General features: G+C 44.5%; 1 protein-coding gene across 13 annotated transcripts in view; it reads right to left on the bottom strand.

Moving 5' to 3' along the window:
- MARK3 (microtubule affinity regulating kinase 3) overlaps positions 1,544-19,317 on the bottom strand; it is a 111,669-nt gene continuing 93,895 nt past the window's right edge. For 3 of the 13 annotated variants that reach the window (XM_018066074.1, XM_018066071.1, XM_018066072.1), the window contains exons 14-19: positions 17,240-17,343; positions 11,264-11,425; positions 10,304-10,561; positions 6,352-6,378; positions 5,057-5,101; positions 1,693-2,506 (exon numbers count right to left, since the gene is read on the bottom strand). In XM_018066074.1, coding sequence (XP_017921563.1) covers positions 2,161-2,506; positions 5,057-5,101; positions 6,352-6,378; positions 10,304-10,561; positions 11,264-11,425; positions 17,240-17,343 — 942 coding nt within the window. In that variant the 3' untranslated portion in view covers positions 1,693-2,160. Of the gene's footprint in view, positions 2,507-5,056; positions 5,102-6,351; positions 6,379-10,303; positions 10,562-11,263; positions 11,426-17,239; positions 17,344-19,317 lie in introns of all 13 variants that reach the window. The other 10 variants (XM_018066076.1, XM_005695428.3, XM_005695430.2 and 7 more) reach the window with 8 other exon arrangements.

Here is a 19,317-nt window from a genome sequence, read left to right as displayed (position 1 = left end):
AAACTCCTTTAGGAGAACTTTGTATTCCGTTTGTCCTTGAGAGCATGAAGTTCCAGGAAGGTGAAAAGGACCTGCTCTGTTGTTAGGTCACAGGGCATCCACCCCACCACCCTTCCCTGATGCCTGACTCAGGCCCACTGGTCTGGCCTCCCCCAACCACAGGGCACTCCCGCCGGGCCCCCTTCTTCTCCTGGCCTCCCCCAGCACCCAGCTCAGGGCTCGGCGCTGGTCCTCTCCGCTGCTCCTCTCACTTGCGGAGGGCTCCTGGGGTCTTCCCCCCAGGCACAACCTATACCTGAAGGTCCCTCAAACTGTCTGCACCTGCTCTCTCACCCCTAAACTTTCCCACAACTTGCCCCATTCCATGGACAGCAGCCCTGTACTTTCTGCTGCTCTGGCCAAAAAATAAAAAGGGACAACCATTCTGGCTCTTTCTCACCCACTTCCAATCCAAGAGCAAATGGACTCTTATTTCAAAACATACCCAGGATCCAACCACTGTCTCACCAGGACAGCATCACCTCTTACCTCATTACTGCCGACAGCCTGCAAATGGCTTTTCTGGCCTTTTTTGCAACACAGCTGCCAGTGCAAGCATTTGAAAGCCTGAGGCCACTCTTCTTCCATTTGAAACCCCGCTCCCCATCTCCCATCTCAGAGCAGACACACTGGCGTGGCCTCCGTGGCCCAGGTGGGCATTCTGACCTCCCACCACTCTGCTCCAGCACACAGGGTGCACTCTGGCCTCAGCCAGACACAGACTCGGGTGCCTCCCTTGCAGCCACGTCTCGGCTAAAGCACATCCTCCTCACGCATCACCCATCTAACATGGCACCACTCAAACCCCAGGACCTCTGGATGCCTCACGCTGCACTGCTTTTTTTCATGTCATTGACCCCTTTGTTCTGTACTAGACACTTAATTACTGCTTACTGACTGCTGCCCTATTAGGACAAAAACTTCAAGAGGTCAGGGATGCATCCCAAACACCTATACCACCTCCCTGCCTGTGTGGACGGTAAGCACTGATGACCTTGTGTCCAGACTGTCATATCTGGACCACCACAAACAAGCCCAGAACCCACAGCATTCCCACGAGACTGAGACGCCAAACTGACCGACGACCTCAGTATCCTCTCTGCGTAATCATGCAGCAGCTGGGAAAAGGCTGTGGGTCTAATTCATGTCCTGAATCACAATGAACAAGAGAGGAAAATTACATACTTCTTGGAGAACACCCAGAACAGCCAAGGCCTGGCGTTTCTCCACGCAGGGGCGCGCGTGACTCCCAAGGGTGAGGCGGACTGCCACGCCCACTCCCATCCAGCTCTGGTTGCCACGTGGGCCGTCTTCTCCCTTCAGTGCCTTTGGGGAAAGAAGATGCTAGAAATGACAGAATGTTAGGGTCCACAATGAGGAAAAAGTGGCCTAGCCTTCACACGCTCCATCTGCTCTTGTTCAAGGTGGCAGTGAAGGCAAATCCATGCACCTTTAGTCTGCCTTAATCTGAGTCTTAAATACAGCATCAGGAGACAAAGCAAGATTTTACTGAGAAAAAGTGAATTTTTAATTATCTTGTGAATCTACTTAGAAAAACACACAAGCAATGTTCACAACTATAAATTTAAACCTTTTGCACTAAAAAAAAAAACAAAAAAAACCCACAAAACATCAAACACAAAACCACAGGCATGAACTGTAAACCTGCATTAATTATCAACTAGTCTTAAAGTTAATTCTTAGTAGTAATTCAGTATTTTCCTCCTTGGCAATTTTAATGTTTTAGCACCAAATAATCTCCCACAGAGGTACTCATAGAAACTCTGGTTGCCAGTGTACGGAGATGCTTCTGTAGCACGACACACACGCACAGCGTCTGCTCTCATACCCGCAGAGACAGGAGGCCCGTGGGGATGGGTGTCACACACTGACTTCAGGCAACGGAAAGGAGACAGAGGGCACGCGTGTCACACGTCTTTAATGTAGTGCATTCGTAGAAAAAAGGCCAGCTTTCGCTCCCAGGCGTGCGCTCGTCCTTATACTTTAATATCATGATTTAGAAGATGCAGACGTTATTGCCTAAATATTATTCTATACATTTCCATCAGTGTTCAGGAAAACACTTTAAATTGCTACTTAATTTACACCATAATTACTGGGTTACAGCTTTAGCTCATTGGCAATTTTGGAAGCGATATTTTTGAAAGCTATGGACGTCCCTGATATCCGCTTAAACCGGACCCCGTTCAGAGACAGTCTTGGCAGCTTGCACACCTCCATCTCCCACTGCACGAGGTTCTCCGCGTGCCCATCGCCGTGGACACAGAAGAGTAAGAAGCGCTCTCTCTGCTCATAGTCGCAGTTATTGGCGTCCAGCACTTTGCGGATTTCCCGCATCATGTCATTGGGATCCATGGAACTAGTGGTTTTCATGCTCCAGGTGAAGCGCAGGGAACGAGGTTTTGCGTCTTTGTTTTCCTCCTTCTGCTCAGCAGACACGTTGCGACTGAAACGCACAGTGGCAGGTTTATTCTTAATGGCACAGGAAACCCCACCTTCTGTACCCTAGCTAGCTCAATGCAGCATAATAAACGATTCCTGGGTCGTTCCTGCAGAGGCTCACCGTTGGTAATCAGTTCCTTCTCTAAGAAGCTTTGATCTAAACTTCCCCCACCCCATCATAAGCCGAGACACAAAAAATCCACCTGGCTGAAAAATCTTCTGGTGAACATTAACAAAATAATTTGTTAAACGGAATCCTTGGGAGTCAGGCAAAGGTAGAGAGTGATCTGAGCACCTCTCCAAGAGCCCAGCCCTTGTCACCCGGGCTGGCTGCAGGCGGCAAGGCCCATCACAGCCCTTCACAGGCCCAGCTCAGGGAGGTGGCGTTAGCAGGCCAGCCTCCAGTTCTGCCCCGCCTGGCTGCTTTTCCTACCAGTTTTTAAAAATTCAACTCATCATAACCTCCACTGTCACTGTTATTCAGGACAATCAGTGACAACAGAATTTAAAATCACTTTCCCTGTAAATGGCCCCAGTTGCTAAACAGAGCTGGGTGGCAGGTGGGCCATTCTCTCAGACCCCTACAAAAACCTCCGCACTTTTCCTTCTCTTCTGTTCATTTAAACTTCTAATACATCACAGTTAAAACCAACTCTTTCCACTGAAACAGGAAAGTGACATGTTGGGACTGATTTGCTGCTGAGCACTAAAACGACTGGCCCAAATGCACACCCTACAGACTCACACAGTGCAGGCTGTGACCCCAGGCACAGCTCTCTGAGGATTCCCAACAGGCGCCTACCAGGTCTGCTCTGTGGCATTTGATCACCACTGCCAGGAACCGCTACTTACGTTCTCCTGTGTGTTTCCGGAGGTCTCAATGAGGACGGTGAATACCTATCACGCTCGATCACTAAAACCTCCCAGTGTATGTATTTAACACACTCAATCCTTTGGGAAATTCATCAGCACTAAGGGTGGGCCATGGGTTTTACTATGTACGTAGCTCTCCCTGTCATCCACCTGCTAGGAGAATACGCAGTTTGGTTCACATCTACCAAAACTGTTTGAAAGCTTCCCAAGTATAAAGTGCTGTCAAATATGACATAGGTTATAAAAAAAGCAAAAGCACTGAGAGCCGGGGTCAGAGGAGGAGAGACTAAACTTCAGGGACACAGCCGCAGCAGAGGTGAGGCGCGGGCAGTCTGCTAGAGTCGCAGAGAGGCAGAGCCCGCCTCGCGGGAGGACTGAGAGAAGGGACAGGAAGGGCAGGGGTGGGGAGCAGTGTCTGAGGAGTGCTATGAAGAGCCCAGGGGCTTTCAACAACATGATGGAGGTGGTTTAAGCCTGCCTGCTGAGCAGAGGCAATCTAAGGCAGGCAAGGAGGTACGGAAGCACAGAATGCGTCCTGAGCCCCTGATCCTCAGCACACCAGGAGGAAGGTTCTGTCCCGCCCCCCGCCCAGGGCTGGAAACAAACTCAGGACAGCTAGACCTGCTCCAGGGCAGGCTGGGGGTGCTGCCTGCCTCTCGCCCCAGACACGTGCTCAGCTGAGGAGGTTGTGTGTGGGGGAAACTGAAGCTGCTGAGGCCACACAGGGCCTCGTGTGGACAGGCTCGAGCAGGCAATGGGGCCACTGCAGGCTTTCATTCAGGAAGTCATATGACCAGAGTTGTGCCTCAGGGAGAGAGCAATGCGCTAACAAGGACCTCAAACAGCACGGTAGTGACCGGTACAAAGAAGGGCCCAAGTGGAAGAAATCTAGAGTCCTGAGCCCATCTGGTCACTCTCTCTGTAGCCAAATCCACGCACTGACAGCTAAACAAAACTTAAAAGCAAAAACCACTCAACCACATAATCATTCTTTTTTCATTTTTTTTGGCTGCACTGTATGGCTTGTGGGATCTTAGTTCCCCAAGCAGGGACTGAATTCAGGCTGTTGGCAGTGAAAGTTCAGAGTCCTAACCACTGGACCTCCTGGGAATGCTCCACATTATTATTGTTTATATATATATGAAAAAAAGACACTTAATTTGAAATGTGAAAATTCTCCTAGGGAACTCCCTGGAGGTCCAGTGGTTAGGACCCAGTGTTTTTACTGCTGGGGCCAGGGTTGGAGTTCAATCCCTGTTCTGGGAACTAAGATCCCACAAGCCACGTTGCAAGGCCAAAAAAAGAGAAAAGAACATTCTCCTGAATATTCTGCTTTCCTTCCTCGAGACCAGAACTAGGCCAGGAGTATTCACATGTCGACAGTGCTGCCACAGACTCCCGGGCCTCAGGGGGCGCAGGCAGGAGGAATGGCAGCTTAACGCCTAACCGGTGGCAGGAACGCGACGGGGTTGGGCGATGTGCAGGCGGCCGCGCCGCCGCAGCGCCCTCGCGTGGCCGCCGGGCGTCAGCACACACGCTTCCTGACCGCAGACTGCTGCCCGCCCCAAGCCACCCCACGTGGAACAAGGATATGACGCAGAACAATCGAGACGTGTTGCCTCTGCCACAGAAATGAAGTAAATACCTATAAAATATTTTAAGTAAAAATCATTTCCCTCACCTGGAGCCCTCATATCTCCCGTTCCTCTCATATTCAGTTGGAAGCCTCAATGAATAGAATGCAGAAGCACAGAGAAGTGGGAAAGAGAAAAGAAATCTTACACACCAGTACACGACCAACCCAAACATAAACAGACATTATAAAATGAACCCAAAGCACTTTTTGGTCACCTGTTGAGCTCATTACGACTCTCACTCTCGCAGGTGTGACTCAGCCAAAACCCATCTGTGTGCCCAGGAAGGCTGTGCAGGAGGCAGGCTGCACACCCGGCTCACATACACAGCAGGCGTTCCTGCCCAGCTCTGGAAACTGTGCACACGCATGGCTTTCGACTGGAGTTATTCTGACTTTTTAATCACTCCCCAAAGTATGTGCTTAGTCACTCAGTCGTGTCTGACTCTTTGTGACCCTATGAACAGTAGCCCACCAGGCTCCTCTGTCCAAGGGATTCTCCAGGCAAGAATACTGGAGTGGGTTGCCATTTCCATCTCCAGCCCCGAAGTACAGGGGGTTTCCAATTAAATCATCACAGAGTGGAAAGAAGGAAGAAAGCACTCTTCCTGTGGTTTCTGACAAAGAGCTCCCGTGAATAAGGCCTCTCTGTGACCCACTTGTGGCATCTCAGGTGAAACCACGGCCTGGCCTCTGGGCGCTGGGAGGCGCGGGCAGGACAAGGCTGCAGTGGCCACCTTCCCCTGGAGGGCGTGTGTCCTGAGTGTGAGCAATGCCCCGGGCTCTGGACTGTCACATCACAAAATATCCACCTGGTAAGAGTGACATTTACTACAGTAAGACATACTTTCTTCAGAGGTTGATGCAAAGTGCCTTTTAGATACAATACTATTTACTCTTCAACTCAGCCTTTCCCTTATGCAATCCTCCATGAAATTAAAAAAAAAAAAAAAACCACACAATTACCACTTACCTTTTGCATGCCTGGAGCTAACCATTAATTGCGTATTGTTACTGAACATCTCATTCTTCAAACAGAAGCATGCCAAGTGTTATTAGTATGAAGAAAGAATTATTTGGATGCTAACAATTCTACCAAAGGAAGAAAATGCACAGAGCATGCGTAGGCCTCTTGTTACATGGGTGCAACAGTCCCTTTTAAGATGCCTGACAGAGTTAATCTCTTTCTCTCCAATTTCCTTTCAAAGAAATAAGTATTTAGTTCTCAGCAGAAAGTTTAGTTTTCAAGGAAAAAAACAGGGCTACAAAGCCAAACCTGATGTTAATTGCAGGAGCCATTTCGGAGTGAGATTGAAAAAAAAATGTGTATATATAAATCCTACCTTTTGATAAACCTGAATGACATGTTTCTAAAAGAAATTAAGCCAAAAAAAAAAAATTAACAAAAATGACTTGCACAAGTTAAATAGTTAATTACAGATAGAATAAAACCAGCAAGTAAAACAGGGCTCCTCTCCTGCCCAATGAACAATGAAAACAATAACATCTGATGAAAAAGTAAAATTATCACAAATAACTGAGTGTCTTTAAAACAGAAATATAAAAAAATCTGTACTAATAAGAAAAAATTTAGCAGTAAATATTGACAGTATCTACAATTAAATTTTTTAAGGTTCTTCAGATGGGTACACCTCAAGATAATAAAATTCAACATCTTGTATTAAAGAAAAGCTATTTTCAATATACTAGAAATAAAATAACATTTCTCAATTTTCTTCAAAATATCTTTGAACAAAAAATATCACCTTATTCAGAAACATTAAGAATTTCATTATAAAATATTTATCCATGAAGAGAATCAACACTTATTACAGTGGCTCAATATAAATTACTTTTTAAGGAGAGGGAAAAAAAAAGTCATTGGAAAGTTATTTTTTTCCCTTCCAGTTTTGATATAATTGACATACAACACTGTAATAAGTTCCTGGGAGTTTAAAATAAAGTAGACTTTTTAAAGCTTTTATACCAAAATGATAGAAAATTAAATGATAACACTGGGGGTTTCATTTTTAAGTAATACACTGAAAGAGCTGTATTTAAAAGAACTGACTGCGTGTTAAAAAATTTAAGGCAATGTTTAGGTTGTACTGAACTGAATTTGACAAAAGAAACTTCCAGCTATGGCTCAGGCCAGTATGATCACACGATAAGCATTCCTGGGTGAATGAGTCCTGGGCTTGTTAAACTACTGACATTTCTAAATCGCAGTTCTGGGACAGCACAGGAAGTACCCGTAAGTATTTTGCTGAGTGACTGAATTAACAGTCTTCTTTTTGTTGTTTTATTTTTCTCTAATTTGGGATGACTTTGACACTACTTCAGATGCCTACCAATTTGAAAAGTATATAACTACTGGAGATAACCGCCATCTACTCCATACTCAGATCAATAGTAGTACACTCTGGATTACACATAGTAGGAAAGACACCTGTGAAAACTGATGAAAAGGTCTTTAAGACCTATTTTCATTTCCAATTTTTCTCCCTGAGAAAAGTCAAGGGGACTGCTCAGCAGTCATAGGACTGATTGTAACTTGTCCTCTCACAAACCCCTTGAGGAATGAAGAGGCGCCAGCCCCGGGAGCACTGGGCCCCGCGTGTGCACCGGGCTCTCCCGCCTGCGGGGAACGGGCTCTCTGCAGCACTCAGACTACCCACCGCGCAGCCCGGGGCAGAGGGCGAGCTCGGCACCAGGCCCTGTTTTGCCACGTCCCGGCAGGTCTCCCCTGCGGCATTCGAGTGCCAACACCTGAGCCTTTCAGGCATTAGCACTTTGATCAGCACAATTATTAGGGGAGGATAAGATGCTGCTGGAGCAGCAAGGACTCTGACTGCTCTTAAGAATGAACTGGCTCAACAGAAGGACAACAGGTCTCAACAGGAGGACAGCACCACAGGAGGCTGCAAGTCTGCCTGCAAACCAATGAACAGAAGGCTTTCTGAAAACACTCGAGGGTGGAAATCAGTTAGATGCCCCCCTCTAGAATATTGAACCCCAGCCCTCAATTTCAATTCAAATACATAAAACGAACAATTAGAAAACAAGGGGAAAGGACTCACGTCCACAACAGCCCCTCACTGCTCCCTCCCGGGGACACTAGGGAGTGGGGACCAAGGGCCTCTCCCGAGCCGTGGGCCTGACTCAGCACTCTTCTACCCTAGGGTCCTGAACACGTGCCTTATTCCCTCTAATCTTACCTCCAGTTTCTTCTATAAAATGGGATAATGTGTGCTCCACAGGGTAGACTGTGGAGATTAAATATGTGTGTGAGAGAGAATGTATGTGTGTATACGCACACACATAGGTATATAAAACAAGTATCTCCATATCGATAAATGTACAGACATCTATTTGTGAGCACATAATAAGCATTTGATGTATTGTGGCCGATATTACTTTTATCAATGACAGAATTCAGAAGACAAAAGAAAAAGAACACAAAGGAGACAAGTAAAGGCAACGATTTTATGATGTGCAAGGCTTTATTTAAAGAGCCCAACTGAGACCAAAGCCTAAGGACACAAAGCTGATCATCCTGTGACTGGAGCTTAGACAGACCTGACTGCCACACCCTACTCTGCGCTCTGGGACCAGAAGGTAAAATACCAGCTGATGCTAAGCAGCCTCGTCTGTGAGGAAGGAGCTAAGGCACAGGGAGGCTTGGGAGAGCCCCTGGAATGACCCTGAAAGGAAGCAACGCATTATTCTGGGGTCATCAGACTCTCCTTGGTTTGAACTCACTGTCTCTCCTGCTGCTCAAAAATGGGTGCCCCGAATCTGGCAAGGCCCCTTGGACCACTCAGTTTTTTAGCTCATCCTGGAATGGGAGGTCTCAGCAAAAGGCCTAAGAAGAGAATAAGAGGATAGACCAGAAACATTTTACTCCTCTGACCTCTAGTCAACTGCCAGTGGGTATCTGAAGTCCTCCTCAATCTGGTATTCAACATCCTGACAATGAACAGATAATCTGGGGAAAGACAGCTTAATGTGACTTGTCTGATTTATTTTTTATTTTTGATGTGGACCATTTCAAAGTCTTTACTGAATTTGTTACTATGTTTTTAATCTCACAATTTGTGTTTTTGGCCCTGAGGCATGTGGGGGCTTAGATCTCCAACCAGGGATTGAACCCTCACCCCCTGCATTGGAAGGTGAAGTCTTAATTACTGGACTGCCAGGGAAGTCCCGTTTTGTCTAAGTTTTAGATGGTTGATTTAAAATAACATTACTGGAGGCATTAAGGAGACTGCCAAGTGATATCCAGCTTACAGTGAAGTAACAAAAACGGAACGAAACCGATCAGCAGGATGATGCACCAGAGGGAGTGCAGAGAAATGAGGAGTGAGGAGGGCATCTATCATTCCAGACTCTGGGCAGGTCCCACCACTGTCCTGTGAGGGTCTCTAACAGGCAAATCTGCCGGACACCTGGAGGAGAGGCTGCTGCAAAGAGAGGCTCCGGTACAAAGAGCTTCCTCCAGGCATCCGGAACTGCAGGGCCTGGAGGCTCCCTGCGAGCGGTCCGGCTAAAGGCGCCCTTGCTCACGTGCGTGCAGTGCTGCCTTCTCTCTGTCCTCTCGTAGCGGCCAGTGTTTCCAGGCTTAGCAACCTCTCGACTAGCTTCTGCAAGGAAAGCGCCTTAGAGATCTCCCAAGGCCCCAGCTGACAGTCAACTGGACAAACAAAAGATTTCATACATGACCAGACACTAGCTTCTTCCTGGGAATAAAGCAGGGATTTTATCTCCAAAACTACACAATAGAAGAAGGCTGCTTTGTTCTCATTATACCTTAGGCCAACAGAGAGAACGGTTTCAAGATCTAAGCTCCCAGAAACTTGGTGCTCCTCCATGACACCGGAATGAAATGAGAGAGGAGGCATTGTGTCTCTCCTCTGTGTCTACGGGGGATCAGACCACACAGTCTTCCTCAGTGGCAGCTTGCAGGGCACCAGCCACTGGACGACAACAGATCTGGGGTTTTGCTAAATTGCAGTGCACACGCCATGTGGAGTAGTGTATGATTAACAGAAATGGTAATTAAGGAACAATTTCCCAAGCACTAGAGAACTTTCAGTGTTGTGAAAGGACTCAGGGCTCTATAATTTCTCTTCTAAAAGGTTTTAGAAGTACAGCGTTAGATATACAAACCAGAAAAATGTGAGCTAAAGACAGAATGAAAAGCATCTGGGCAGTGGCTTCACATAATGGAGGGGAAAACACTTCTCCTTTTGCCCTTGTGTTTGGTCCAACCAACCAGCACCACCTGGCACTTACCTCCTTGTGAGTTTGGAAGTCAATTTACTAAAAAGATTAGTGGAGCCCCGGCTTCGAGTCTGTGCCAATGGTGTGGCTTCGTGGGGCAGGCTGGGCGAGGCAGGTGGGCCGTTGTACGTGGCAGTGCGCCGCTCCCGGGGCTGACCGTGGAAAGTGCTACGGCTGGCGGTACCTCTCGGGAACCGGGCTCGATCTGGGGTGGTGGTGCTGCTGATACTGTGTGTTGAAGCAACCGGAGCTCTCTGGCCAGGAACAGTGCTAGGAGATCAGCAAATGACAGATTCTTACATCTTCGTTCACAAAATCCTGGCTTCGTAGCAAACAGGGCACACAAACATTTATAGTCATGATATACCTTTGATATAGAGTAGAGATAACCAGTATATAAACCCAGATCCAAGGGGTATTTTATAGGACTTAAGAGCAAAAGGTAAGTTAAATGGCAAAGGGTACCAAAGGAATAGTACACAGTGAAACAACACCTTATGGAGTTGAAGGGAACGATACATACATATTTTCAAGGACAAGATTAATGCAGGGAAATTCTAGAACAAAGAACAGCTAACTCAAGCTTCTTTTCCTTTGCTTCCCTCTCAAATTGCTTACATGCAGAGAACCCTGCCAATACAAAAGAAACAAAGGCTATGCAGGTGAAACTGAAGAATAGGCAACTAAAAAGGTTTGGAAGCACAAAAATGGCATAAGTATTGTGAAATTCCACATGCTGAAAGCAACTTGGAGAGAAAGGGGAATTTCTTACATCCTTTATAGTATGAAGAGGCACGAAGATACAAAGATGACCAGGGACACCATGAGACAGGATGTGCTTAACTAAAACCACACACAGGAAGGACACTTTGTGGACAACTGGAACAAAACCTTGGACTATAATATCCACAGCACAAAATTAAGAAGCAGTGGGTACACATTAGTTTCACAAGGAATGTGCATTTTTCTTACATAGCCTTGAAGTTATCTCCTTCACTGTCTATTGGAGGTAACATCATCTTGGGGTGCCCAGAGGCTGACATGGACATCGACTTCTGATGTCTCAGCCGACAGGTGGAAGATGTCTTACAAACAGAGGCAGGGCTAGCTGCGTAAGCGAACATTTCTGTCAGGCTGGGAGGGGGTTTGGGTTCAGGCAGAGGCAGAAACAACAGTATGATGGACCAGTGACAAAAAGAGCAACCTGTTGTTCAAAGCACATTACCTTCCTCCCCAAACCATCTCATTTCTGGCAAAGAACAAAAATCTCTTAAACTCATTTTGGGGATTCTGGAGCAATTGCTAATCTGTATCTGCTTTTTAAAAACCAGTAATTTTTAAAAGTTTATTAGCTTTAAAGAAAAGAAAGTAGCACTGTACATGTTTATGTGAGAGTGATGATGATCTCCGAGCTATGTGTAAAAATAAAGCTTATCTTAAAAGATGTCTGCATTCAAATCAAAGTGAATCTGTAACACGTACACTGTGCTCTCAACCTGTTCTCAAAGCACACTGTCATACATTAAATGGACTAGAAAAATTACGGCTATAGTAGTAACTAGTTGTACTTATCAAAGTATCCTGTTATCAAACCATTCCTACTCAAAGCACACTGACTTCTTTATAAAGAACACTCACAATTCTTAAGAGGTCAACAAAGCCCCATTTTTTTAAGGTGGGAAAACTAATAAGAGTAAATTAACTGTTTATAGACAGAGAAAGAGTGACACAGTGGCCACACACCTGCAGTTCCACCTGGTACAGCTAGCTACAGGCCATAGCGACCCAGGGCTTTTCTCATTCTTAATGCCTGCTCAGCCACCATGGCCGTGGAATTTCAAAGGGAGCAGTTAAGGATAATCAGGGATTTGAAATTCTGACCATACTCTTTCAGTGCCTCTCTGCAGAAATCCTCTCAAAGCCTGAAACCTAGAAACCATCAGGTTTTTCCTCTCACGCCTGACATACAGAGCAGCTGGATCATCCGGGTGGTGTCAACCCCTCACAGCACTTCACTGGGCCTGCACCTCCCCACCTGAGGGTCCCTGTGCAGAGCTTCGTCTCTCCCAGGCCCAGACCTCAGCCACCTGTCTTCACTGCTCTCCAATCTCACACTTTCCAGTCTGTCCACCGTACCAGCTGTGAACTTCCTAAAACACACACCTGACCTCGTCCTTGTTGCTTATCTGCTTTTAACCTTGCAAAGCACACGGCGTCTTCAGGATAAAGTTCAGACTCCTCACCCTGGCACCCGAGCCGCATCCTCAGGCGCCCATCTGGCTGCGCCCCTGCCACCTCTCCAGGCTTGACCTTCCGCTGTTACTTCCTGGAATTTAACTTTCTGGCCCATCTGATGACCTGCCATCTCTTGGTCATGCATCAGGTCAAAGAACTTTTACAGGAGCTAGTCTTGTCTGGAGAGCTGACATCTTTCTCTTTTCATCAAAATTCCACCTCCGAGGTTATCCCCTCCACAAGGGTTTCACCAGTGCCCTCTCTCACCAGGAGTTACTCCTTTCCCTCTATGTATTCAGTGACGGCACCTGCTATGCACACCCCACGGTACCGCAGTGACTCCCATCTGCTTGTGTGCTCTGGAAACACAGCCTGCAGCCTCAATGTGGCCCCACATTGTATGTGCAAGACTATGTGGACAGGTACTTTGCAGTCAGCAGTATGCCTCAGATAGAGCAGGTGCTCAAGCATATTCAATAACTGAAAAGGCACATTACGGAGGGGAGCCACTGGAATTCCAGCAGTCCCAATATGAAGGAGACAGGTCTGTGTAACAAACTACTCAAGAAGATCTGCTCGCCCCTCTTTCTTTGACAATCTGCCCTCTGACGTGGGTGAGTGTGACTTGAATACAGTCACAGAACTGTACAAACACCTTATAAAGATAAACATGGATTTGGTTTTTTGTTTCTGACATTTTTTTCCCTTTGGCACCTGAATCTGTGTTGGGAGAAATAGGTTCTTGGTCTCCGTCTCCCCATGTCGCTGACTCCCTGCTGGATTTTCCCGCTATCCTGGCCAGTGACAGATTTAGAGATGGGCAGGCCATAGCCAAACCAACACTGCCCCAGGGCTTCTGCTTGAGTAGAGCTGAGTATGGGACAACATCAAGGCTGATGTTGCTGAGCCCACCAAGGAACTTCTGCAGATGCAGCAAAACTAGGAGACAAACCCTGACTCTATCCCAGGACTTTTTTCAGTTACAGAATTCATAGATGCCCTTTAACTTAAATTTGTTTGGACTGAGTTTCTGTCACCTCAACATACGAGTCTTAAGTGATTCAACGACATGAAGAAATGCTTCGCTGTTTCCAATATGCACAGATAGACACACGCACACAGACACACACACACTTTCACTTTACTAAGCTACAGATAAATAACTTCACCAGCTGGGCCACCAGGGAGACCCTACAGATAAACGCAACTGTCCTCTATGCTCTACTGTCTGCTCAGAGCAGCTCAAGGGTCAACATGCTTTATTCCCCTGCCCAGCAGCTGATGTTCTCTTGCCCAAATTAGGACCTAGGATCAGTAAGTGCACTAAAAAAAGCAGGGGAAGAAGAGGTGGCAGGGGTTACCTGGCCTGTTCTCTGGAGAATATATAGGTGGTCCCAAAGACTCAGATGAGGAAATGGCTTTTAGTCAGAATCCCGAGCAGGGAGAGGCTCAGTCTGTTCGCCCTGAGCTATCCCCCTGGCTGGAGAGTGCAGGCAAGACGCCGTGAACAGGTACTTTGCAAAAAAAACTGACCTTCCTTAGAGTCAGAGACCTTCTTAAAAAGGAAGAGCAAATTGATATATTCACTATAAATTATTCAATTTTGGGCATAATCTTAAAAGCAATGAAATGAATTATTTCTTTAGAAATTTAATCATGTCATATCACGAGTTCCACAAAGCAAGCAACAAAATAGATTTTTTAAAAAAAACTCTCAAAGCAGGCCTAGGACTTCAATTTAGGAATCAGTAAACTCAAGAAATGTTTGTGGAATTTCATGTTTGTACAAACTCACAAAAGTTCTATTTACAACAAACCACCCCAACTCACAATGAGCTGCATCAAGTTGGTTGTTGTGAAAGCTGGACAAAATTTTTTCCTCAGAAATGTGGCAAAAAGGCTGGTTATGTTCCACAGACTATCCCACAAAAATTTACACAAACAAAACAGTAGTTGTATCATATTTTTAGCAGTTCTGGGTCCAAGGGAAAAAAAATCTTTATTTAAAGAACTAGCACTATTTCTTAAAATTCAAATTGTGTGAAGTTCCTATTGATCTTTTGACTTTATATTTAAATATGTCTAATATGACTTTTACTCCATATTGGAACATTCCAATATGAAACATTTTGGATGCTGATGGAAAGCATACTCAGTGATTGGGCAAAAGCAGAATTAAAAATATAACCCAAAGATACAAGTGTTAACTGTGACAAAACCTTCTTTATTCATCTAATTTTTGTTAGCCGTGATCATTCTTATGTTGGATTTCTGTAACAACACTCACATATTTAAGAAAAAAGTCGAACATACTAAAGGCTAAAATAGGAATTTATGTCTTTCTTCCAGAAGTTATTAACATAGATCCAGGCATCCGGTACCTCACTAGTATTTTAGTCAAGGGATAAGATGTGTGTGTGTGTGTATACATCTATAGGAAAGGAGAAAGCAACAATCTTCTGTGCACAGAGAAGGCTCTGTGAATAATCTGTGACTCAAGCATCTATTTTAAGGGTGGAAAAGTTGTCACATTTAATGTCTTCCTTAACTGAAAGTAAAAAAAAAATATGACCACTAGTTTGGAACTCAAACCTCCAATATAATTTTTCAATTCATTTATAAGATACGAAAACAAAATCCAGGTATTATTAAAATTATGTGCCCCGTTTTGTGTGGCAGGAGGCTGTTTAACTAAAGATAAAGACAATACTTTCAGAAGGCGAGCACTGTAACTGATGCCAACAGAGCAACGAGGCCCAGGTTTAGATAAGGAGGGGGCAGCCCCACTGAGGAAGGTATCTGTAGGCAGAAACCAGGTAATGACTCCAAAGAAATCAAGAGTATTCTTAAAACTGTCTCCAAGGAGTGAACTGTGTAGCTGCAAGAGAGGAGAATCAGAGAAGCCGTGTGCACAATCCCAAGTCGAGGGAGCAGAGGGAGCAGAGAGATCACGGTCGTAACAGCCTTTTAAAGCAAAGTCTGACTCTGTACCTCAGAGAGGTGTATAATCTAAAGTTCAAGAGGAATCTGAGAGAGCAGTTCAACAATTTATAAGACTTTTTAAAAAAAACAATAGTCATGAAACAACATTCTTCTAGTTCTACAGATTAAAATTCTTAACAGAAATGTCTGGGAACTCCCCAGTGACCCAGGGGTTAGGCCTCGGTGCTTTCACTGCAGGGACCCGGGATCAATCCTGGCTCCTGTGGAGCCAAAAGAAAAAGAAAGAAACTTCTGTCTAATTAAGTCTTCTATTGGTATCTCCTACTCAGTCCCCTAAACTATAAGCAATTTGATAGATTTGAGAAAGCAACTGTAATAAAAGAAAATTTACCAAAGAACAGACTACTATTAAAAAAATAAACATACCAATCATTAATCTGTAGTTATCTAGCCCAGTGGCTCTACTCAAGTTATTAGGAGAGAACAAACACAGACAGGATTCAAAGACAGAATACCAAGATGTAAATATTTCTAAAAAGTCACTGAAAGAAAATGAATGAATGTAATCTCACAGAACAAGCTTTTCCCTTCATGTCAATTCAAACATAAGTGGTCTGTGGAAGAAGGGAATGACAAAATAGTCTGGTTTTAAGGATGAAAAATGATAGAATTTCTGTTTAGGTTGTTATAGAAGTTAGTGATCAAACATTTCATTTGATTGGTGAGATCTAAGGAAACAGAAACTTCACAGTGCAATTTCAGAAAGTAAATGTCAGAAAAAGAAGAAAAACAATTTTGATGCTACACATGAGAAAGCGCTGACGAAATAATGTTCAAGTTGAGAGGCCAGGGGACAATGAATGATGATGTGAATTTATTTTACGGATTTCTATTTCAGAACTTTTCTGCTCACTTTATCTCATCATTCTGAATTTAGTTTTATACTACTCTTCCAAAACAAAACAAGGAAAACCATGCCCAGCTGAGAAATCTTTTCTACACAGAATGTACTCAGCTGCTCTGCCAAGCACTGTTCTCCTCTTTTCTCTCCACCCAAACTGAACTCTGCTGCATGGCTGCTGATCTACTTAATCCCACTTTTCTATTTCTTATTTTGAAACCCCTAGAAAGGGGTCTGTATGATCTGATTCCTTACTGATATATTACTATTAGTATTTTAAAATCATGCTTATCCAACGTAAGATTGCCTCTCTACCAGATTAAAACCATTGAGAAGACTGAACTCTCCATTTCTCTGGATATTCAAGTGTGTCTCTTTTAAGGTGAAGACCACCTTTAAACTGTTACTCGTCTACCCGGCCCTTCTGGCACACTGCTGACCTGTAACAGACGGCTCGCCCACCCCATCTGGTGCTCCTCGTCCCTGAGGCGTGGCTCCCTGTCTCAGGCCATCATCCTTCCCCGCTTCCAGTCCTGGTTCAAGATATTCATGTGCACAAAGCAATCTCCATTTCTCTGTTCACAGTTCTACCATTAAAGCGCAGCTTACCACCTATTTCACCTGGGAAAGCTCCCTGGTTTAACTCAACCCTTCCAATCATCACACTCAGCCAGCCACGAGAATAAGCTCTGGACCAGGAGAGGAATTTGGCTAGGATCTCACTAGAACTGCATTTAAATTTAACTTACCATTAGAGAATACTTACCACTATTATTTGAATTTTGGTTATAAAAACTAAGAAGTAAATACCATCCTTCCACTTCTCTTGGGAAAAACACATTTTCTTGAAAACAAGTAAAATTTCATACCTGTTTTCTTTGCCATTCTGAATTACTGAATGTCTATCAGCTGTAGTTCTTTCACTGCAAACATAAGTATTCCGTCGCGTCATTCCACCAGATGCCATATTACTCTATTTAAAAAAAAGGGCATTTTGGTCTTAAATGATTTAGTAAGCATAATACAACAGGGAAAAAAATCCCATTTAAATAAACATGAGTACTTAGTCTTTAAATAAACCTGAATTATTAACGGGCTCTCCAGGTGGCTCAGTGGTAAAGAATCCATGTGCTGATGCAAGTTTGAGAAGGTACCGTGGAGAAGGAAATGGCAACCCACTCCAGCATTCTTGCTAGGGAAATCCCATGGACAAAGGAGCCCAAAGGGCTACAGTCCAAGGGGTCACAAGAGTCAGATATTACTTAGCGACTAAAGAACAACATTGTATTAACAGCACTGGGCACTAGGTCAGAAAAGAAGATGAAGGCAGCAACCTCTACCTTCTTTCCTAACTTCCAGTATTTCTGCAATAATGAAAAATGGCTATGGCAAAGTGACTTTGAAAAGCTGGCTACAATAATCTATAGAGTAATAACTCATGGATTATTTAAAATGAACAAGGAAGATAGAGAAATTCACTTTTTAAAAGGTAATAATTTCAAACTAAAACATTAAAAAGCAAGGATTATGAGGTAAACATACAAATGAAACAAAAATTTAAAAAAATATCAGAATTAAAACTGCAAAAGTATTAGAAAAAATTAAAAAAAACCAGATAAATCTGCATGATCTTGGATTTGACAAGAGATTCAGATATGTCACACAGGGCAAAGGACAGAATAGACAGCTTTCCAACGAAGGCATACTAATGGCCAATAAACGTACGAAAAGATGCTGAATACCATTGGTCATTTAGGAAATGCAAATCAAATCCACAATAAGATACCACTTCACATTCACTAGGAGAGCTACAATCAAAAAAAAAAAACCAACCCTAGAAAATAACAAATACACCAAGAATGTGGAGAAACAAGCATGCGAATGTGTAAGGATATAAAAAAGTGCAGCTGTGGTACACAAACTTGTACACAAACATTTATAGCAACATTATTTATAATAACCAAAGGGCAGGAACACACTAAATGTCCATCGACAGGTAAGGAGGTAACCTGTGGCATATAGAAAGGAATGAATCCTTGGATGAAACTTGAAAATATCATGGTGAGTGAAAGAAGCCAGACACAGAAGGCCTGTGTAAGTGCCCGTCTCTGACATGTCCAGAAGAGGCCAATCTACTGGGAGAGAGAGAGGCCGGAGGCTGCAGGGGCTGGGAGGGAGGCCTGGGGATGAACCCCTCAACGAGCGCAGGGCGATCTGCGGTGTTTGGGAGCTGGAGAGGCAGAGGCTGAACGTTCCAGGTGCGCTGAACAAATGCTTCAAATGGTTAGCTGTATGTAGGTGAACTTCACATCAATTTTCAAAAGTCAGCACTTCCAACATTTAAAAAAAGGAGAACAACAGTCACGGGACCACTTTTATCAGGGAATTTAAAAAGAGGTTAGCAGCAGCCACCTTTACCGCAGCATGAGCAGGTCACGTATAAGGAAGCTCTGAAGACAAATGGGAGACAGTAAAAGCAACATACTTTTTTCCTTTATAAATAAATGTGAGCGGCTAACAATGCTTGGGATATATTTTCAAAAGGGGGATGTGCTGATGAGTACAGCCAAGGAATAGAAGTTATGAGCGCAAGGAACAAGTTTCTTTAAGGCTGGATTTAAACTGCAGGGCTATGGAATGACGACTGAAGTCGAAATAGAAAGCCTTTCCACACAGCATTTATTCTGATGAAGCACAAGGTCAGCGGACAGAGCAAACGAGACTCTTCGGGCTCCTGTATGACCCCTCCCCAAAACAGGACAAGAGAGCTGCACAGTGCAGGCTCCCGACTCTGGGGCTTCTTTAGGGTTGAAGGAAGGCTGTGTCACTGCTAACTTTCAGGGAAAATGTGATTACAGAATATCCTTAAAATTGTTCATTCTCTGCAAATTCTTGTCAAAATTACTTTTGGAGTCTTCCAGTTATAAGTCATGGGGATGCAATATAC

Source organism: Capra hircus, chromosome 21, assembly GCF_001704415.2.
Source record: "Capra hircus breed San Clemente chromosome 21, ASM170441v1, whole genome shotgun sequence".
Taxonomy (NCBI): domain Eukaryota; kingdom Metazoa; phylum Chordata; class Mammalia; order Artiodactyla; family Bovidae; genus Capra; species Capra hircus.
The sequence above is the reverse complement of the archived record's forward strand: the minus strand, read 5'-3'. Positions and strand labels throughout refer to the sequence as shown.